Source organism: Curcuma longa, chromosome 8 (genome assembly GCF_044706935.1).
Source record: "Curcuma longa cultivar G26 ecotype Majalengka, Jawa Barat chromosome 8, ITB_CL_G26_1.1, whole genome shotgun sequence".
Taxonomy (NCBI): Eukaryota; Viridiplantae; Streptophyta; class Magnoliopsida; order Zingiberales; family Zingiberaceae; genus Curcuma; species Curcuma longa.
Window position 1 is genome coordinate 7,842,981 of NC_133868.1, and position 22,519 is coordinate 7,865,499.

General features: G+C 43.5%; 4 protein-coding genes and 2 pseudogenes across 4 annotated transcripts; 3 read left to right on the forward strand and 3 right to left on the reverse strand.

Annotated features, from left to right (window-relative positions):
- Positions 1 to 3,173: 3,173 nt before the first annotated feature.
- LOC141832848 (protein trichome birefringence-like 8) lies at positions 3,174 to 4,666 on the forward strand. Its single transcript, XM_074720216.1, has 4 exons — positions 3,174 to 3,535; positions 3,653 to 4,042; positions 4,098 to 4,250; positions 4,327 to 4,666. Exons 1-4 carry the CDS (start codon positions 3,174 to 3,176, stop codon positions 4,664 to 4,666), a joined length of 1,245 nt encoding a protein of 414 aa, XP_074576317.1.
- A 562-nt stretch (positions 4,667 to 5,228) lies between these two features.
- Positions 5,229 to 6,369, reverse strand: LOC141833969 (uncharacterized; annotated as a pseudogene).
- Positions 6,370 to 7,577: 1,208 nt separating this feature from the next.
- LOC141834193 (ferritin-like catalase Nec2) lies at positions 7,578 to 8,938 on the reverse strand (annotated as a pseudogene).
- Positions 8,939 to 12,264: 3,326 nt separating this feature from the next.
- Positions 12,265 to 16,557, forward strand: LOC141833623 (receptor protein kinase TMK1-like). Its single transcript, XM_074721106.1, has 2 exons — positions 12,265 to 14,624; positions 15,838 to 16,557. The coding sequence occupies exons 1-2, from the start codon at positions 12,284 to 12,286 to the stop codon at positions 16,365 to 16,367; spliced, it is 2,871 nt and encodes a 956-aa protein (XP_074577207.1). The 5' UTR covers positions 12,265 to 12,283; the 3' UTR covers positions 16,368 to 16,557.
- Positions 16,558 to 18,920: 2,363 nt separating this feature from the next.
- LOC141833624 (pentatricopeptide repeat-containing protein At5g47360) lies at positions 18,921 to 20,412 on the forward strand. Its single transcript, XM_074721108.1, has one exon. The coding sequence runs from the start codon at positions 18,921 to 18,923 to the stop codon at positions 20,346 to 20,348; it is 1,428 nt and encodes a 475-aa protein (XP_074577209.1). The 3' UTR covers positions 20,349 to 20,412.
- A 36-nt stretch (positions 20,413 to 20,448) lies between these two features.
- LOC141833625 (purple acid phosphatase 17-like) lies at positions 20,449 to 22,493 on the reverse strand. The gene is made up of 6 exons (XM_074721109.1): positions 22,145 to 22,493; positions 21,574 to 21,730; positions 21,367 to 21,474; positions 21,150 to 21,277; positions 20,863 to 21,059; positions 20,449 to 20,780 (listed from the first exon to the last, which is right to left on the reverse strand). Exons 1-6 carry the CDS (start codon positions 22,403 to 22,405, stop codon positions 20,570 to 20,572), a joined length of 1,062 nt encoding a protein of 353 aa, XP_074577210.1. The 5' UTR covers positions 22,406 to 22,493; the 3' UTR covers positions 20,449 to 20,569.
- Positions 22,494 to 22,519: the final 26 nt, after the last annotated feature.

A 22,519-nucleotide genomic window follows, 5' to 3' on the forward strand; every position in this document is an offset into this window, starting at 1 on the left:
ACTCAGTAAAATATAGTGATAAATAGTAGATAAAGAAACAAATTCTCCAAGTTGGATTTAATTGCCAAATTGAAACTAAAATCTTGCAATATTCTTAGTATATGATATTCATTTTGTTTAATTTTCTCTTTTAACTTTTATGGGAAATGTGTGCAAGGAATAATTTATAAGTCCAAGTCATGTCCATGATTTTCCAAAGGGATTAGTAGCTAGCTTCTACTAAAATTATATTTTCAAAGAGATCGACTAAGGTGTCGTTAAACAACTTTTATAAAATGTTATCAAAGTGTTTTTCTAAAATTGCATCATCAAGAATTTTATCTAATGTATCATTAGGGTGGTGCTCTTTGAAATATCATCTCAGAGCTTTCCTAAAGTCTTTTGAACTCGACTCTTTTATTTTTAATTAAAAGTTGAACAAGATGCAATTGATATTGTCTTTGACTTTAGTTTAGTTAATGAAGATTATTATTTTGTGATTACCTACTGACTTAATATATAGGTGATCATCTATTAAAATTTAGTGGGATATATTTTTCATCCATTGTCTTTTTATTTTATGTCGACATGTAATGTCTTGTTCGTTATGATCTTTAATGGTTTGGAAAAGCACTAATTTTTTTAGGTGGATTCGTTCAATATGAATTTAAAATATCATGCAGTGGAGGTTATTTTATGCTAATTAAAATAGTTTTCGATGTTTTCGAATCAATCAGAAAATATTTTATTTTAATTATTTGCATAATTATTATTTCAGTAGGGTCGACATGTCAAAGCCGCCCTGGGTGGTAAGGTGGGGTCGCCGCACAGGGTCCCGCCTCCGACGGCTCTAAATTAATTTTTTTAATAAATTTATTTTATTTTTTAAAATAAAAGCTAATAAAATAAGTTAGAAATTTTATTTCCTCAGAATCATTTACTCTCCCCGCAGTCAAAATTTGTTTCCCAAAATCTCTCACATCCTCGCGTCGCTTCATTGATCATCGAAAGTCGACCACTGTTTTGGATAGAGCTCGGCTTGGGCTATGTTTTGATTTCGGTATCAAAATTTCACAGAAATTCTCGACTCCAAACTAGGAGATCTAGTGATCAGTCCGCAATGGTCTTCGTCCTTGCCGTAGAACAGGCATGCGTTACACAGCGGGAGGTGGAGCAACTCAAGCGAGAGGCCGGCGGCGGAGATGGTTGAAGAATAGGACGCGACTCACAGGAAGTTAGGTTGTTTGCTGGCTAGCTAGCACCGGCGTGTGGTGCGAGTGATCGATGCGTCGACGTTGGGGCGTGGGGCGGCGGAGGTGAACTGGCACGGTGGTGGCCTGGGGATGCGATCATGATCACGATCACGATCACGATCACGCGATGGCGCTGCTTGTTGCAGATGGACGAGAAATGAGTTGATTGACGAGGAAGTCAAAGGTGATGGGAAGTGGCGGTAGGCGGGCGACCGGTGGGTTGCATTTAGTAGGGAATGAATGAGTGGGTTAGGCGATAAACCTGAACTGAGTCGAAACGGAACAATGGCAAGTGGAGGTGGATTAGTTAGCTACAATCAAATTAGGTAAAATTAATAAAGTAAATTAGAGTAATTATACATAGGAAGAATAAAAAGGGACTCACATCAAATCCTCACATTTTTTTTATAAATTAACAAGAGAATTTTATTCCTAAAATAATTAGTCAGTTCACTCAGCCAACACTTTAATTCTAATTATGTTTTTTTAAATAAACAAATATTTTTTTAAAAAAAAACTATAATAAGAAAATTTTCAAGGAATATAATAAATTATAATATTTTATTTCATTTTGAAATTGTTCTACTAATTTTAAATAGGTTTCAATTTTTTTTAATTATGTTTAAAATTAAAGTCTTTTAGGTAACTTGGGAAATTAAAACAATAAATCTGAGGTGTGTATTTATGTATCTCTTTTAATGGTTAACCCTGCCCTTATAAAGATATTAGAGGTGAATAAAAATTTGGTTAAATTGACCTTGGAATTGACTGAATTAAAAAACTCGATTCGATTATTTTAGAATTTTGATTATTTTTTAATCGATTAATTCAGTTAATTCAGTTCGGTTTTGCTTTTAAAATTTCTTGTTTGATTAAACTGAATAAACCAAATTAATCAAACTAAAAAATAATTTATAATTTTTAAATAAATAAATTTATAAATATCTAATTAATTAATAAAATTTTCATAATATTTTAAAATTTTGATTAATTCGGTTGAAAATTGAATTAATCGATAAAATATCGATTCAGTTTGTTCGGATTTTATTGAAAAATTCGATTAGTTTAGTTGGTTAAAAAAAAATCAATTTATTCGATTTTCAATTAATTTAGTTCGATTCGATTCAATTTTAACATAATACTCAATCTCTAAAAGAAATTGTACGTAATTTCAAATCTAATGATTAATGTCCTCAATTAAGATATCGTACCTAATTTCAAATTTAAAGATTAATTACATCTGCCCTTATAAATGTTGGTACTCTCGATAAATCTAATGATTATGTATCATGATTCTTAAACTTTCTTTTCTGCAGAAGAAAACTTAAACTTTCAAACATAGAAAACTCCGGTCCTTGATCAATTAAAATAGTACAATCAATTTAATCAAATATAAATTATATTGTTTCGGAATGTCTAATAGGATGGTAAAAATTAAATATTTATAGATTATTAAAAAAATAATTATAAAAAATTAAGACAATTTGATAAAATTTATTTATGTTCGTTTATTTATAAAAATATTCATGAATAATATTCATAGATAATTTAAGAATAAATTTATTTATATAAAATTTAATTCTTAAAATAATATATATAAAAGATACTTATGAATAATTTTGTAAATTTGTAATGTTCTTTCTAAATCTAATATTTATAATATATTAAACAAATAATATAAAATTTAGAAATAAATAAAAATTTAATATAAAATATAAAAAATAATTAGAATTTGATTAAAAGCTTAACATTGTTTATCAAAATATTCATGAATAAATTTAACATCCGATAGAGTTAGATAAAATTTTTAATAAAGAATCTTAAACCAGCTAAGTTTGATCTGGCTCATTTACATCTTTATAAAAAAAAATTCCTTGAAATTACTGATCCGTATTCATCTCCTTCCCCATCGTCACCATTATCGTCCGCCTTCCACTTTTGATGGAGAAGCCGCCTCCACCGCGCTTCTTCTTCTTTTTCAACAAGAGATCAGAAATTGTTTCCTGCATCTTCTCCGTCATCCTCCTCCTCTCCTTCCTCATCGTCCTCCACTGGTTCACTCCCTTCCAGCCACTTCTTTTGCTCCGGATCGCCGGCCGTACGTATGATAAACCCCCGCCGGACGCCGACGCCGCCTGCGATTACACCTCCGGCCAGTGGGTCTGGGACGGGATCCACCGGGCCGAGGCCTACGCCGAGGACTGCCCCTTCCTCGACCCTGGCTTCCGATGCCGTCAAAATGGCCGCTCTGATTCCGGCTATCTTTACTGGCGGTGGCAACCCCGTGGCTGCAATCTCCCCAAGTTCCAATTCTGAACAACAATTAATTCAATTGCTGCCGTTTAGTTCCATTTGGAATCGAAAAGATTGGATTTTGATTTTTCTTATATATATATATATATATATATATATAAATACAGATTTAACGCATCAAAGTTGCTGGAGAGGAGCAGAAACGGGAAGATAGTCTTCGTGGGGGATTCAATCGGGCGAAACCAGTGGGAGTCGCTCGTGTGCATGCTGGCCAAAGCGGTTCACAACCAATCGAGCATCTACGAGAAGTACGGGAATCCGATAACGAAGCACAGGGGCTTCCTCTCCATCGTCTTCCACGAACACAATCTCACGGTAGAGTACTACCGCGCTCCGTTCCTCGCCGCAGTCAGCCGGCCGCCTCCGTCCGCCCCGAGCGGCGTCCGTAGCGCCATCCACCTCGACGAGCTCAATTGGCAATCCAAGCACTGGGTGGACGCCGACGTGCTGGTCCTCAACGCCGGCCACTGGTGGAACCAAAAGAAGACCATTGGATCGTAGGTGCACTTGCTCAACCGATCAGACTAATTGCTGGACTTTAATATGCTTCAGGGGAATGCATTTTCAGGTGGGCGGAGAAATAAACATGACCATGGATGTGAAGGAAGCATTTCGTCGAACAATTGATACGGTAAAGCTATGGAGTTTAAACAAACTGCAAAAGGGCTCTATCTTCTTCAGGAACCATTCTCCGATTCATTTCAGGCAAGTCGCCTTTCTTAAATTCTATAAACTAATTTACGAACGATTCAACACGCGGTGTGAGATGGATGCCATGCAGCAACGGGACGTGGGATGAGGGAGGGACATGCTCGGCCTTCACAGAGCCGGAAAGGAGTTACTCCGCCCTCAGACCGGCCGAGCCATGGAACAACTGGATCATCGCTGATGCGGTGGAAGGGATGAAGAGTGGCGGGAAGAAGGCGCGGCTTCTGAACATTACGGGTCTTACGGAGTTCAGAAGAGATGGCCATCCGTCGAAGCACCGGGAACCGGGGACGCCGCCGGATGCTCCTCAGGACTGCAGCCACTGGTGTCTGCCCGGAGTTCCTGATACGTGGAATCAGCTGCTCTATGCTCATCTTCTTTCCATGGATTATGATACCAGCAAAAACGTCTGATAGCTAGCACAATATTATAATATATATATATATTTTGCTCACAGAACAATGACATGCGGGCTTAGGGATATATAATTGTTCGAACAGTGGTAAGTTCTGCTCCCAGCAGGACGAAATTAGTTTAATTTAAATGCTTTGTTTTAACTTGAATTCTTGTTCTTCAATCTATAAAAAAAAAGAAAGAAAAACAAAGTGGTCGATGATAACTAGGAGATAAGATAACACTTCTTCGAAAGATAAAAGAATTAGGAGAATAATCTCACGCATTGATTCATCAAATTATGTTTGAAGTCCATAATATATAAGACTCAGCATAGAGTTACGTTGAATAATTAAATTAAACTTTGCAGTGCCCTCTGGTATACTTTTCATCTAAGTACCAAAAACGAACAGAACATGATCGATCTCTCAACTTGAACCAAGAACATAAGCAAAAGACTAGGAATTCCAACGTTTTGCTTTGGCAAAACAGAGGCCAAAAAACAAGACAAAAAACAAAGGGAATATATCTATATAGTGTTTTATTTTCTTGGTAGGAGCTAGCTGCTTAAATATCAAGGCTCTAATCGACTTCATAAACTGTACCGAGTCCCCGGTCAGACTTCCTCATCTTTGCTTCTTGATCCTTCACTGCTATCGTAAGAGATCTCACGTCCAAGGCTTCACTTAGCTGGCTTCTACACTCCGACTGCAAAATAAACAATCGGATGAAGAATCTGTGATTAATTATTTATATATATTAGCGATAGGATTTGCATTAGTTTTGAGAAGAAACATGTGCTTGACCTGTTGAAGAAGTAACACTCGTTGCTCAATCTCCTCCTCCGAGAACTCCTGCTTGTGAATGACTAGGACAACGCAGGTCAAGTGCTCATGGAGGAAGTCGGCGCAGTGCCCCTTGAGCGTGCACTGCGGGAACGCCGACTGGCAACCGATCTGGTAGAAGGGGCAGTTCATCATCTTCATGGGGCAGACGGTGACGCAGTGGCGGTCCATCTCCCGTCTCATGATGCTCTTCTCGCACTTCTGCTCGCAGGGAAGGATCTTGTAGGGGCACTCCTCGTCGTGCTTCGCCGCGTGCGCCGCCGAGAACTTGGTCCTGCACCTTTCGTTGCCGCACTCCATGATCCGGAACCCGCACTCGTCCCGGTGCCCCGCGAGCTGTCCCTCCGTCTCGAACTTCATCGGGCAGTGGAACGCGTTCTTGTAATCCACGTTCCGAAGCAGAGTCTCCGCCACCGCCTCCCGCCGGTCGATCTGCCAGAACGCGTTCCTCTCCATCTCCAGCACGAAGTCGTCGACCTTGTCCTCGCGGTTGTCGCTTAGGATCCACCCGGAGACGCGGCTAAAGAAGTTTCGCTTGGAACTGGCGAAGTCCTCCATGAGGTCGGAGACGATGTCGGCTGGATCGTCGGAGATTTCCTCGGCGGCGGGGTCGGTGGCTTCGTCGCGCTGGGCCATGGTTTCCGCCACGTACGTTTCGCTGCGCTGGGTGAGGTAGTCGACCATCTCCTGCCGAAGGGGACGGCGACGGAAGCGGGGCCTCGGAAGAGGCCGGTGGTGTTGTCGACGCAGGCCGCGGCTAGCCCGGGGTTCAGCAGCTGGGCGATCTTGTGCACCGTCTCCTTGTCGCATTGGTTGCAACAGAAGAGCGGCGGCGGCGCCTCCTTGTCCGGCCCTGGATCCGGCATTGGCAACTCCATGGTAGTTTCTGATTTTCGAGCATCCGTATTCTCTGAGATGAACAATGAAAAAATTAATTAAAAAACGACAACTAACTTGATCATTATGCATGCTCCTACCTTCGTTCATCATCTTGTTGCAGTTGCAGAGGGCTGGATCGCACAGGGAAGAACTATCATTTAATTAGAAGAAGAAGAAGAGCAGTGGATGGATGAGCGGAAGGAAATCCGAAAATGAAGGAGAGAAAGTGGAATTTACCTCTCTATTTTTTTTATTTTTTTAAATTTTTTTTGTGATTTATTAATAATTATTTAACATAATGATACGTAAGTTAATCATAAATCTTTTGATTAAGATTTAATATTTTTTAATCCACTATTAACTAATAATATTTAATTTTGTTATCGTTTTATCCTCTTCGTCTTAAATTCACCCCTTTATTACAATTCCGTATAGTAAATGGATTGGCCACTAATATTGATACTTTATAAAAATGTAAAAGGAAAAATAAAAAATGGTAAAATTACAATGGATATTTTAAAATAAAATAGAAGTTTGAGGTGAAAATAATTTTTTTCTAAAATATATTTTGAGACGTTGTTAATTAATAAGTTTGTTTATATATATAAATCAGTGGATCACCTCGCAATGCTTGCATTTGCATAAATTACATTGAAAATAAAATGTGATATAGCTTGTGGCCTTTAAATTAAATTAAATATCTGAAAATTTTCTGAAATAATGTCTCATAAATAATTTATCTTAATTTTAAAGTGGTTGAATATATATAGTAAGAAACAGCGCTTTATCTTAATATAAAATTTCATATCATTATACAATTTGATACTTTTTATAATTATATTCGTGTTTAAATCTAATCATTCATTAAAAAAACTCTGGCATTTTTTAAAAAGAAATGTTTATAAAATTCACGTTTTGCTACTGTATCACAAATTATTACTTTAACATATATATAATATTAAAAAAATAGAGTATAGGATATTAGTAAAAGAATAATTCCCTAATTAAATTGATTTAAGAAATAAGTGCTTGCGAATTTGAAAATAACTAACTTTGTGAACCATAACCATAAAATTAAGTTTGGATGTCTAAATCCGTATAATAATTAATATATATTGTTGCTATAGATTTAATTTTAACTATCACTTAATTTTTTGTTAAGAAAAAAGGAAAAATTAAAAATAAAACTCAAACAGTACATATAATTAATTAACTTGAGATACGTACTCTTCATTGCTTTGAAGATCACATAACAAGCTAGAACAGCTTACAGTAGCTAGTTCCAGTTTTATTCTTCTGCAAATTAAAGGACAGGCATCATGACGTACGGTTTTATTTAGTTAGTTAATATATAGCGCAGCTAGCGATATCGATCGATCAGTTTCATTTTCAACGAGGTTCCAAGTATCCCTTTGCGATTTTTCCATTCGCGCCTTGGGGAAAGAACCATCCCGGCTCGCTTTCGTTTCCGGTTCCGTACAACACCCGAAGCTCCTCCGCCGGAGTTCGGTCGTAGGCGAGGGAATTGTTGTTGGCCGACAGTATGTTGGTGGTCAGCCTTCCCTCGGCGCCCAACGCGATCGGAACGATGAGGCCTTCATCTTTGACGCCGCACATCGCCAACCGGTTCCTGAGCTCCGATATCTTGATCGTAAACTCGGCCACCGTGATGTTGTACGGCGGCACCAGCTCAAGCTTGCGCTGATACAATAGCGCTCTTATGACCGCATCTTGGCCAGCTTCCACAGCTAACAGTCCCGCCAAAATCTGCATAAATTTGTAGTTAATTATAATTAAGTTGATAATTAAATATGCTAGCTAATTAATTAGGAAGGCCCTTTCAATTATATTACCATCTTGGATTCATAACCCTTAATGCTGGGATTTGCACCAACGGCGGCGACGACGCCCAGGTAGGGGATCACGTAGGCAGCAATGAGGAACTTGAGAGTGTCGTTGTAGGGATCAAATGCAGGGGTCAGATTGTACGCAAAGGCTTCGTTAATTATGCTTGCAAAGACTTCGACGCTCAAGTTGAGCTGCGGCCTTGGGATCCCACCATATTTGCTCTTGAGCTCCCTTAATTAATTCGCGCCAAAGTATAGTTATGTTATCATCGCAAGGTAAGGCAAGGCAAGGCAAGGCAAACTAATTAATTAAGTTCGATTGAGGATTAACTAATTAATTAAGTTGTGAAATCATTAACCTCAGGTTGCCGACTTCTTGGTAGCCGAACTCTTCGATGATGGCATTTGTGGTATTGTCAAGGTTGGCTTTTCTGGCACCGACCGGCGGCGGCCCGCCCATGGCCAGCTCCGGTGCGACGGAGTCAAGGCCGCGGCCGAGGGCGCCGAACATGAAGTACTCACCCTCGAGGAACTCGAAGTTCTGGGCGAACTGAAACAAGTCCTTTTCCCCCGGGGTAGATTGGCAGCCCGATCGGGGGCGGCGGCTTACACATATCTGGATCTCTACCTCCCCCGGCCATCGTGACAACGGTCATAGAGACAAGAACGAGAGAGAAGATATGGATCATAGCAAAATTAGACATGTCTACTGAGCTCGATCGGAGCATGCAAATGAGTTTGAGCTACAAGAAGAGAGTTCCTTGACTTATATAGGGCGAGGGGCGATCGAGGGAGGGAGGGATATGCAAGGCCATCAGTAGCCAATTCCTTGGATTTCAAGGACAATTAACTTTGGTTCGATTAAGGACCACCCACCCATCATCAGTGGAAATTCTACAAATCTCGATCGCACGATATTACTTTAATTTCCGCATGCACTGAGACAACATTACTTTGTTGGATTTCAAGGACCATTATTAATTCGCACGATCAAGGTCCAGCCATTGGTAATAATTTTCCAAAATTAAGTTGCTAGCTACATTCATTAATTTTCCATATATAGATATATAGGTATATATAGTAATTTCTTGGCTTTAAGGACTATCCTCTTTCCTCCCCGGCCCCTCTCCCACCCCCACATCCCCATGCGCAATCCTAAGATTTCTCTTTTTTCTTTAGATTGCATATCATTTCCCACTAATTCGTTGGATTTCAAGGGCATTTCTCACTCAATTAAGGACCACCATTGGATTTCTTTAGTGCTGGATTATGAAGGGGAAATAAATTTTCTAACGGCATGAATTCTAGAACCGATATGAATTTAAGAACAAAAAGGAAAAATATGCAAGATCTAGTGTCATTACGAATCCATGGCAGAAAAATAAATACCTAATATAAGATGATGGATCTGAATGCAGCGGAAGAGTCATCGTCTTTACGTGAACCATTTCAACGAAATCGAATATCCTGTAGAAGAAGAAGAAGAAGAAGAAGAACAAAGGGTTGATCTTATGAAAGAATTAGGTTGACGGCAAATTGTTAACCTAAGAAATTCAAAAATGGAGTTTGTAAATTGTTAAAGGTGCTCAAACTAAGAAATGTATTCATAATCACTTAGACAACATTAGTTTGTTGGATTTCAAGGACCATTATCATACAATTAAGATCCAACTATTAGTAGCAATTCCACAAGTTGCTAAATTCACAAATTCTCTAGTGAAGATACATAAGTAATTCCTTGGCTTAAGGACTATCCTCTTCCTTCGCCTCCCCACGCGCATTGCCTAAGATGCATGTCTTCATTTCTAGATTGCATATCACTTCCCACTAACTCGTTGGATTTCAACGACAATTCTCACTCAATTAAGGACCACCTTTAGATTTCTTTCTCGTTGGATAGTTCAATTAAGATTTCTTATGCACGATTGGAGTATATACACGAGGAAAACTTTGGATAACAAATTTTATCATAAATTATGAGTTAATCACTTTCAGATGGAAAAAAATACCTCTATCAAAACTCATATTGATGAATATAATAGAAGACCCTTATATCTCGATTAAGAAGTTAATTTGAAGTTATATTCTTTGCCATTTCCTCGTAGGCAATTTAGGGAAATTATATTGAAAAGCTAAAAAAAAAGAAGACAAGAAGAATAATTTTGTCTTTGCTAAGTTTGTATATTGTAGAAAAGAATTTCGATGTTATTTATTGTTCATGTTTTTGTTGCCACCAATTTTGCAAGGAAGGCAAAAGATGAATAAATTATGAATTGTTCATGCTGATATTATATATGTCCAAATAGGGATTGATTCACATTTTGTGAGTCAGTTGATGGTGTCTCATCTCATCTCTTTGGACACTCTTGAAAGGAAAGAATGCAAGTATATACTATTAAAAATGAAGTTTGCAAATTGTTAAAGGTGCTCAAACTATTAAAGTTGAAAGTTTACGATCATTGTACCTTTAGAATTTACTTCCCCCTACGTTTCAGAAAGAGTCACTTCACTTTCAGAGTACAAGTAAGGCCTTGATTCTCTTGTCCTGGATCATCATTCAGTCCACGCTATAACCTTGATTTACTCTTCCTTTTAAGATTCCCACTTAAATTCAGGCTCGATGATGAAGATTTTAGTTTTGATGGCTATCTGTATGTGAAAATGTTTCTCTCAGTCGGTGGATCCCATTTTTCAATAGCTTAACAAACTAGACACATAAGTTAAATTTGATCGAGAGCAAGAGCTTAAAAACATTCAAGTCGAATTCAGCTTCGAGGCTTTGGAAGCAATTTGATTCTCACAGTGTGTCAATGTGGCGAGAAACTGGTTTTCAAGTGCAATATCAAGCTTTCAGGCTACCTTTTTCAATACTATGTATCATATCGAACATTGTTACATTTGTAATGCGTTTGGGTTTTGGAGTTAAAAATATTATATGAATATATATCGAGCATTGTTATTTGCAATTGTATATAAGATCATCAATGAAAGGGCTCTATAAAATTTGTGTCCGTGATCCTGCATGCATTAATGTCAGCTCACAGAATTTATGGCGATGCATTAATTCAAGGTGCCATTTTCTGCAGAGGCGAGCATGCAGCGCGTTTGGAAGGGAAGATCACATATTTATTACAAAGCTGCCCACTCTGAGGAACACTGCGTGCAAAAACCAGGCTTCTGCCAGTGTTTGTCTGCAACCCCCTTCGATTTCATTGAAACAAAAGCATGGATGATGCAACTGACAGGGTTTGGGTTTGGTAGGTAACTGTGATTGCTAGTTTCATAAATGCAGCATATACATGATCAATTACAGTAGCACCAGCAGCTCACCAATCAAACTTCAATAATAACCACAATAAACATTTGGTCAAGTGGTTGGAGGAAACAGAAGTATTAGATTGAATCTTCTTCTGGTACACAACAAATGAACTTGTCCACTGAGCGACATAAATGCAGCCCATTGCCCGCCCTCTCATGCGGGTTTTGAATGCTCGAAGCCACACGGAACAGTTGGCAACAGCTGATACGCTCATGCGGTGAAGCAACCGAGTAAGCCAACCTGTTGCTTCGACTTTGGACCAAAGCTTACTTCCCTTTCGACTAAACGCCAATTAACTAACAGCAGAGACGTCGCTGAATAATTTGATCTTATTATCAATCTTTGCATCGAAAGTTTTCTCTTTCTTTGGATTCAATCTGCATCGTCTGCTTTTGAGAATCCAATGGAGGGAGGAGAAAGATGGATGTCAGGTATCAGCAATATCGGACTCCAGCGACGTGCCGCTGTCTACCACCTGTCTCGGTCCCGCAAGCATACCTTCCCCCTCTTCTCTGTATTCGCCAGCACATGGTACACCAAATTATTGGCCTTGTTTACCCAAAATTTGCTTTTTCAAAACTGCAGAAATTATATATCTCTAATAAGTGTCGCCTGTCTGGAGGCGAACATGGGCGGGCCGCCTTGCCCATGTGCAAAGCTTTTTCAGTCTCCTTATTATAAACAGGTTTACTTCCCCCATCACCTTCTTCACTTCTGGACTTCTCTTTTCCTCTTCCAAACTAAGCGATGGCCACCTTTTCCCTTCGTCAGTCCCTGCTGCTGGCGGCGCTCCTCCTCTTCCTCTACGCCTCCGCCATCGAGACTGACCCTGGCGACTTGGCAGCCATGCGCGTCATCTCCCTCGCCCTCGGCGCCGACCGCTCCCCTTCCATTTCCTGGTCCCGCTCCGCCGACCCTTGTTCCTCTTGGCGGGGTGTCTCCTGCTCCGATGACGGCCGCGTCGCCGCTATCCAGGCTGGCAACCGCGGCCTCTCCGGTTTCCTCTCCCCTGCCATTCAGAACCTCACCGCCCTCGTCCGCCTCGAGCTCCAGGACAACCGCATCGCCGGCCCCCTCCCTTCCCTCGCAGGTCTTTCCTCCCTCCAGGTCCTCCTCCTCCACGGTAACAATTTCTCGTCCATCCCTGCTTCCTTCTTCGCTGGCCTCTCCTCGCTGCAGTCCGCTTTCCTAGACGACAACCCCCTCGCGCCCTGGTCCGTCCCCGACTCGCTCCGCGACGCCGCCCCCCTCGTCAATTTCTCGGCCAATTCTGCCGGCGTCTCCGGATCCCTCCCAGCCTTCTTTGCCACCGACTTCCCCGACCTCGATCACCTCAGCCTCGCTTTTAACCAGTTGTCTGGTCCTGTCCCCGACGCCTTTGGTACCGCCCCAATCCGCTCCCTCTGGCTCAACAACCAGAAGGGAAACGCCCGCCTTTCGGGCGACATTGCCTTCGTCGAGAACATGACCGCCCTCGAGGTACTCTGGCTTCACTCCAACTACTTCTCTGGGCCGTTGCCGGACTTTTCGCAGCTCACCGCACTCCGCGATCTTCAACTCCGCGACAACCGCCTCACTGGCGTCGTCCCCAAATCCTTGACCCAGCTTCCGGCGCTTACCAAAATAACCCTCACCAACAACCTCCTCCAGGGGCCGGTGCCGGAGTTCCCGCCCTCCGTCAAGGAAGTGGATGTGGATCCCAAAGGCGAGAACTTTTGCCTTCCCACTCCAGGCGATTGCGACCCCCGTGTCAATTCCTTGCTCTCCGTTGCCAATGGATTTGGCTACCCAGCTCGGTTCTCCGAGAACTGGAATGGAAACGACCCCTGCGGATGGTTGGGGATTAGCTGCGACGTCAATGGCAACATTACTGTGATCAGCTTCCAGAGAATGGGGCTCAATGGGACAATATCGCCAGCGTTTGGATCGATCACCTCTTTGCAGAAATTATTCTTGTCTAACAATAATCTCACTGGAACAATTCCAGATACGCTTGCAAAGTTGCCATCTTTGAAGGAATTGGATGTGTCAAACAACTCGTTATGGGGACAAGTCCCGACCTTTGGCAAGAATGTCTTGGTAAATACTGCTGGAAACCAAAATATAGGGAAGAATGTGATCGGTGGTTCCCCTGGTTCTGGCTTGGCCTCTGCTGGAGATAGCAGCAATTCTAGTTCAGATGGATCAGATGATTCAAATAGCAAAAGCAGCAGGAAGTCTTCCCATGTTCGAGGAAGCATAATTGCAGGTTCATTGATAGCCGTGGTGCTGGGAATTGGTATCTTTGGACTGTTGGGTGTCTGCTACTACAAGAAAAAGCAACAAAATTTCGGTAGAGTTCAGAGCCCTAACACAACTGTGATACACCCACGGCATTCGGGATCTGATCCAGACATGATCAAGATCACGGTTGCAGGATCCAGTGTCAATGGAGGCACAGCTGCAAGTGAGACCATTAGCCGGACGAGCAGTGGTCCAAGCGATGTCCATGTTGTTGAGTCTGGAAACATGGTGATCTCCATCCAAGTCCTTAGGAATGTGACCAACAATTTCAGTGAGGAAAATGTTCTCGGTCGCGGGGGATTTGGAACGGTGTACAAGGGTGAATTGCATGATGGAACAAAGATCGCAGTCAAGAGGATGGAGGCAGGTGCAATGGGGACAAAAGGCCTGAATGAATTCCAATCAGAAATTGCAGTTCTTACAAAGGTCAGGCATCGGAATTTGGTTTCCTTGCTCGGATATTGCTTGGATGGCAATGAGAGGCTTTTGGTCTATGAATACATGCCACAAGGGACACTAAGCCGGCATCTTTTTGATTGGAAGGAAGAAGGGTTGAAACCCATGGAATGGAAGAAGAGGTTAGGCATTGCATTAGATGTGGCACGGGGTGTTGAATATTTACACAGTTTAGCACAGCAGAGCTTCATCCACAGGGATCTGAAGCCTTCAAACATTCTCCTTGGGGATGATATGAAAGCCAAGGTTGCTGACTTTGGCCTTGTTCGACTTGCACCGGAGGGCAAAGGCTGCTTTGTAGAGACAAGATTGGCAGGGACTTTTGGCTATCTAGCACCAGAGTATGCAGGTGATCTAGCTCAACTGTTACGATAATTTGTTAATTAGTTGCATGATGTTTTATATGGTTCTCATATTGCCTTCTCCACTACATACGAATGAAATTTAAGCGATCAATTATGCTCTTCTAGGACTTGAATTAGGTTAAGGGTATTCATCTTTGACTCCATCCCATCTTCTACCAACACAAGATCTTTCCACCTGAAATGGATGACAATCACATTCACCTTTTTCTATGGCTTAATTGTACCTTGTTAACTATTTCGCTGAGTTCCCTACCTTCTTTGGTATGGAAAATGATTCTGTCACTACCATTTTCCCGACATGTACTAATTCAATGCATCTCTGCATCATCCTGATCTGGATGGTATTAGTGTAGTCTATCAAAGTGCACCTCTAACCTGCCTTGTCAGTTGTCATGCCAATACACTGAACAGCCAATCACCAGGAAAGTGGTGCAATTTCATGTCAAACTCTTTGATAACTAGACTTTGTTCTAGTTTTTAGTTGATAAGTAGAACACTCACATATATGATTGATGGAACTGAAAGAAAAAAAAAACATCTTATTACTGGATATTTAGAGTTCTATTATTGGATGAAAGATATGAGGTATGGAAGACTAGATGAAAATGATTATAAAATTAAATAAAGAGCTCCAGCATTTATTTACAATTTTGTGATCCTTTCCTTCCTTTCCCCTGTATCTTCCATCCAAGTAATTGGACCCTTATGTTTTTGTTTCATACGCCGAGTTTATTTATCAGTGTAGTATGTAGAGAGAAACCTATGGTTCAAGCTAGTGCTGTACTACAAATCACATTGTTAATTAGACTGTTGTCCTGGACCTAATGACTCAGGTTTTCCTTTTAGCTTCTATTCTGCCAAAATTTGTCAAATTCATTTGACCAGATTCATGTTCCTAACAAATATGATTAATTCCATTTTCTGAAAATCTAGTAACTCTATAGGTCACTGAGCTGCCACAATTCTCACATTCTCATTATCCTTTCATTCCTCTGCTATGTCTTAAACCTAATTGGTTCTTCAATAGTAGATTCTATTACTTGGCTATCATTGCTAAAGAACCTTAAAACCAGCAGGGATTAGAGTATTTGCCTTTTTCTTCTGAGTCTTCACTTCTACTAAGGAGTAACTAAGATGATAATTTCTAGAACGTCAAGAAAATTTGTGATGCTATGGATTCTTGTGCATCTATTGCAGTTACAGGGCGGGTGACCACAAAAGTGGATGTATTTAGTTTCGGAGTAATTCTGATGGAGCTGATCACCGGCAGGAAGGCTCTCGACGAGACCCAGCCAGAGGAGAGCATGCACTTGGTGACATGGTTCCGGAGGATGCTGCTCAACAAGGATGCATTCCCTAAGGCCATCGATCAGTCAATTGACCTCGACGAGGAGACCTCAGCTAGCGTCAGCACGGTCGCTGAGCTTGCTGGTCACTGCTGTGCCAGAGAGCCTCACCAGAGGCCAGACATGGGCCATGCAGTCAACGTCCTCTCTTCGCTTGCGGAGCTTTGGAAGCCTTCTGATCCCGACTCGGAGGAGTGCTACAGTATCGACCTCGACATGACACTCCCCCAGGCACTGAAGAAATGGCAGGCGTTTGAGGATCGCAGTTATTTGAACGAAGCCACCACCTCTTTCCTTGCGAGCTTGGACAACACCCACACCAGCATTCCAACGAGGCCACCAGGATTTGCAGATTCGTTTACCTCGGCTGATGGAAGATGACGACTTGTAAAGACAATCAGCATTCCTCCCTCCTTTGTTTTTTCTTTGGCTGTGTTCTTTTCTTTCCTTGTGTTTTTGTATTTTCAGAGTTAATGTAGTTTGATATGTAGCACTTGAACTTATTACTACTATTAGGATTCAGTTGATCTGGAATTTCGAAATGCTTTGTAAAATTTGCTACTTTTGTTAATCGAACTTTGTGTTTTGTTTTGCTAATCGAACTGTGGATTATAGTTCTTGATATGAGTTCTGCTATGCTGCGTGTTTGTTTCCTGCGCGCCTGTACGCGACGTCGAATCCACTGTTCATCAAGCGAACACGTGCTGCATTTGACAGTCCAAATCTGGGAATGTACAGTGTTGGATATGATTTTGCAAGGCAAAATTAAAGTGCCATCGATCGTTGAAAGTCTGATATGACTTCAAAATCGAAATCTACGTTTCGCGTAGATAAATCTAGACTATTAATTTGCTCAAAACCGATTATGGGTGAATGAGAAATTAATTGGCTAAAGTGGTGTCCAAAATAATATTAAGGAAAAGATGGGATTTTAGTCCCACATTGCTAACCGGCGATAGCTAATGTTTCCTTATATGTGTTGCTGTGTTAATTAAGTTAACACAAGAAGCACAGATACTCTATAATCCTTGGGCGAGCTGGTGCTCGCACCTGTGAGCCCGCCACCCGCCACGTGCGCATGTGCGCATGTGCGCATGTGCGCAATGGGCGCTTTGTAAGCGCACTTTGCACTTTGCACTTTGCACGTACGCGTCGTCGCGAGGAGCATTGAGGAGCTTAATTTATTGCTCTGGGTGACATTGCAGTGCCTGCGTGGCACTCGGGTGACGTGTCGGGCGCGCATGTGACGTGGCATTGCCTGTGTGGCATCCGCGTGGGCAAGTAGAGGTGACTGTGTTGTTGATTGGGCAGGCAGATGGCAACCGTCGATCAAAGAGGTGTGATGGATGCTTGTGATGCGATCTGGAGCGTTGGATCGCGAAGAGTCACGATCAGACCGCTTGGGAAGAGACTTGATCTGAAGCGTCGGAGTGAATGGATCCAGATCCGATGGCTGATGGTAATAAGCGAGATCTGAGGGTTGTGTCCCTCAGATCTGATGGATGAGATTCGAGTGGGCTGTGTGAAGGGTTACAACCCTTGAAATTGGACGATCCAGATCGATCCAGCCCAAAAGAACGTTCTCACTTGGCTATCAGGATTCATAAACTCTAGTACTTATCCTGGAGGTCTAGAGTTCGAATCCTGGGGGAGGCAAAAATCCACTGGCCAGGGGTGGAAAGTTCTAGTGAGTAACGACACGGCCGAGGGTCGTCGATTGACGACATAAGGGGTCGCCAAGGGGGCCGCTAGTTGGGCCGCCCAAGGGACCGCCAATTGGGCCGCTAGTTGGGCCGCCCAAGGGGCCGAGGGGCCGGGTCGTTACAATAAAAAGGCGCCTTTTTATTGTAACGACCCGGCCCCTTGGGCGGCCCAATTGGCGGCCCAATCGGCGGTCCCTTGGGCGGCCCAACTAGCGGCCCCCTGGCGACCCCTATGTCGTCAATCAACGACCCTCGGCCGTGTCGTTACTCACTAGGACTTTCCACCCCTGGCCAGTGGATTTTTGCCTCCCCCAGGATTCGAACTCTAGACCTCCAGGATAAGTCCTAGAGTTTATGAATCCTGGTAGCCAAGTGAGAAAGCTCTTTGATTAGTATAAATAGAACCCTCCAGATGGTGGAAAAATCATCGAATTCATCAATTCAAGCCTTCCTTGTGCATTCATCCATCTAGTGCATTCGGAGTCCAAAAAGCCTACGAGCAAGTTCGTCGGTCTCGGAATTTGGAGTGCTACGATTCCGAGACATTCGTCGTTGTATCTTGGGAACGAGTTGCTGCTATCCGTTGAGCACTATAGCGGAGCAATATCGTTTACGGAGATAGTGTCCAACACTAGCCTCGACGACCCATATCAGTTTGCGTACTCCCGGAGCTACCGGAGACAATAGTACAGTGCTCCGGCCCCGACCCCCGCCGCTGCTGCTGTTCGTCGCCATGCCGTCCGGCCACTACCGGCCGCCGGCTCGGGCGTGATCGCACGCGTTGCTCGCCGGCGCACCGGTCGGATAGTGATCGGAATCCGACGAATTCGATTGGAAACCGCTGAATCTGGAGACGACGGTCCTTCCTCGGCCCGTCTCCGATCGCGATTTGATCGAAAACCGATCGCGATTTGGCCGCCAGTGGCCGCGCGTCGGATTCAGCCATTTCTGACTGAATTCGTCAGATTTCGGCCACTATCCGCCTGGAATGGCCGGAATTCGATGTCGGCCGGTGCACCAGCGAGTGGCGCGTCGATCGTGCTTGCCGGCCCGAGCTGGCGGCCGGTGGTGGTCGGACGGCGCGGCGACGGCGACGGTAGCTGGGGGGGGGGGGGGGGGGGGTCGCGATGTCACGCACGGGTCAGTCAGACCGGAGCGGCCTGGTTCCTTGACGGGTTAAACCACAAGGCCGTCCTTCGTTGCCTCACCGGTTCATCGCAGCTCCTTCGAAATGTTTTTCTACCTAATTCCACGACGCCTCCTCTCTTCGTCCGCCTCCTCCGCGGCCGCCGACTTTTGGCGCCTCCTCCGATCTAACTACGGCCGACCTTCCCTCGATCGAATCCTCTCCCTATCCCCCTCCAGGACCCATCTCACCGCTTCCGTCGTCGAGTCTGTCCTCCGCCAGTGCGCCGCCGCTCCCGATGACGACGACGGCCGCTCACAGACTCTCAGATTTTTTGTCTGGGCAGGCCTCCAGCCCCGTCACCGTCACTCAACCGCGGCCTACGCTGCAGCATGTGATGCCCTCCTCCTCCATCGCCGCCCCCACTTCCTATCCCAACTCCTCGACTCCTACCGCGCCGATGCCTCAGCCGTCTGCACCAAAACCTTTAATATCCTCCTCAACCTCTGCCGTCATGCAAACCTGCCCCACGAGGCCGTCGCCCTACTCCGCAGAATGCCGGAGTTCGATTGCCGTCCAGATACTTCATCTTACAACGTCGCCATTCGCCTCCTGGGGGATTCCGGCCGTGGTGCCGCCGTGCCAGCTCTATTAAAGGAGATGGAAGTGGACGGCTTGATCCCGGACATGGTTACCTACGTCTCGGCGGTGCGAGCGCTGTCCGCCTCCGGCCAGATTGAAGTTGCCCGTTCTCTCCTCGGCGAAATGCGATCTACTGGATGCGTGCCTAATGTTGTGGTATACTCGGCGCTTCTAGACGGCGCTTGCGCCCACCGCAATCTGCAGTCTGCAATTGAGATATTGGGGGAGATGGAAAGCACTTCTTCTTGTGCCCCCAACGTCGTGTCCTATACATGTTTGATAAAATGCCTCTGTGAGAATGGTCAACTAGACGAAGCATTGAGCATTTTTGACCGGATGGAGAAGAGAGGCTGTTCGCCAAACCAAACCACAGTTCGGACTTTGGTCGATGGATTTTGTGCCCGGGAACATCTCGTCGGAGCTCAGGAACTGGTCAACAGGGTTTCCTCAGAAGGAAAGGTTTCGACCGAAGACTGTTACAGCGTGTTCGTAGTGTGCCTGTTGACAATCAAGGATGTGGAGCGAGCGGAGAAGGTGCTTCGGGGGATGTTGGAGAAAGGTGTTCGACCAAATGGAATGGCATGCAATTCTTTGATGAGGGCTCTCTGCGAGCAAATGCGATTCCGTGATGCATATAATTGGCTTCTCAGGATGGAGGATAAGGGGTTAGATTGCATTGATTCTGACGTATACTCTTCGCTTCTACAAGGTATTTGTCATGAAGGCGATTTGGTGGAGGCTGTCAGGGTGGGAGCCAAAGTGGTAGAGAGGGAGATTTGTTTGCAGGAAGATTGTGCCGATTCCATCGTTAAGGTGTTTGACAGGTACGGTGAACATGCTATGGCATCACAGATCATGAGGCTGAAACAGCCACGAAATGATTGTAATTAGACCTTGTGGATCAGGTATTTTTATTGTTGTCAATCAGTCCAGTTTTTTGAGTTAAAAACTACAATCGGTATCGTGCAGTTTTATTCACTTCATAGGAAAATTGCAAACTATTCATGGCCATTCACAACTCAAATCTTACAACATCATTATAATTTATCATGCAATCGTTTTGTGGCAACATTGACCTTCTTCCCAAATGATCCACTGATCGACTACATGACCTACGCTGCTGGGCGAAGAGACTTGGCCACACTCCACTTGTAAAGAACTCTACCGAACACGTCATAGAACGCCAGATCAGCAGATGACCTGGTGACCTGCAGGGACATGAACCCTTGCCCATCGTAGAAGAAACGAAGCTTGTCTGAGTTTGAATGGGAAACACCTCTCCATGCCTTGGAGCCACCCCCACTAGTCAGATACTGAATTGGACTGCCGAGGAGGAGAGCTAGCTATTAATAGATGAAAGCTATATATCTGCCCTAGCAACAATAAGCTCACGAGTAATTTTTACCTGTCATTGCTGCTGATATGCTCCAGGCAATGGTCATGCCCATTCACGTATAAATCCACACCATTAGACTTGAGAACAGGGAGTAGCAGAGTTAAAAGTTCAGGCGTGTCTCCATGCTCACTAACACTCTTCATTGTGTGGTGCCCAACAACAATCTTCCATGGTGCTGTGGATTCTTTTAGTGCTGCATCCAGGTCCTTGTGACACAAGCAATAGTTCAATCTCAGTTCTTCACCACAAGAAACAGAAAACTATATGAAAGAAAATAGTACTAGTGTAGATAAAACCTTCAGTAGATTTGAAATGTAAGTCCCGCGAGGTGCAACTTCTCTCCAGTCATAGTGATGTTTCCCTGGGTTGGTCCAGTACGATTCCCGAAATGGAGTTGTGTCCACGAAGAAGAAGTCTACAATCTCTGGCAAGAGCAAGAACACCATAAAATAAACAGTTTAACAAAACAAGAAATAAATTTACATATAGAAGAGGTGATGGGATTAGTCTCACCTGCATTAAGAATGAAGTTTCTCAAGCAAAGCCATCTGCGTTCTATGCTACGGAGAACAGGACTCAGCTGTGCTAAGACATTTCCTCTGTAGTCATGGTTACCCAAGACTAGGAGCACAAGGGGATCAACCGATTATACTCAAAGGGCGATAAAAATTCGCAAACAAAGAAGATGTGAGGGCATGGCTATGGATTTGATGAACTTACCACTGTACCACTGCTTTTGTAGACTCTTTGCGGTGTAAACGTTGGAGAATGACTCCTCGAATCGCTTGTCATCGACGCCGGCAAGTCCATCCTCGTAGAAGTTATCTCCGGTGGATATCACCAAATCTATATCCAGTTCATCTCCAATCCTTCCCATCTAGCATATTATCGAACAATTAAAATTTCTGCATGCAATTAATACAAACTTCTCTATGCGCGAGATTTTAAGGAACCGAAAGAAGCATCTCCCACAACATCAGCATAAGAAGCATATTTTCATCTTAGACCTAAAAGAAGAGCTGGAAGCCTGGAACAAGGTGCATATTCCGACTTCCAACAGGAGCAAATGACAGATGACCTGAAGTAGCATCTAGATCAAACACTGGCAAGACTCCACTCGGAATAATTGGAGAAAAACCATTCGACAAGGGAACCAAAAAATGTTGGTTTTTACTCAATTTGTGCACAACCAAAACCAAATAGCAACAAGAAAAACATGGCACCTTTTTTTTCCAAAAAAAAAATGTTTTTTGAGCGGAGAAAACTTTGTAGAAACGAAGGAGGAGGTTACCTGAAACGCCACTTCCGATTGATTAAACAACCCATTCCTTCCCCAATCTCCGATGACCAACAGGCTGAGCGATCCATCAGGCTTGGGTGAGTGCTCGAACCGCTTCAGATCGGCGGAGCAGGGGACGAACGCCGGAGCCATCGTCACGGCCGCGAGGACGACGACGGTCAAAGCCGCGCTCTGGAGCGCGGCGAATGCCATAGCTATAACAGATGAGAGCTTCCAAGAAGATCTACAGATGAGCACGAATAGGTCGGACATCGGTTGACGGGATCAAAATGAAAGCGAAGGAACAAGCATTATAGACGATCACGGCGTGAGAAGAATGGTACCTACTGAGAACCTCACTGACTCTCTGGGTTTACGTTGGATTTA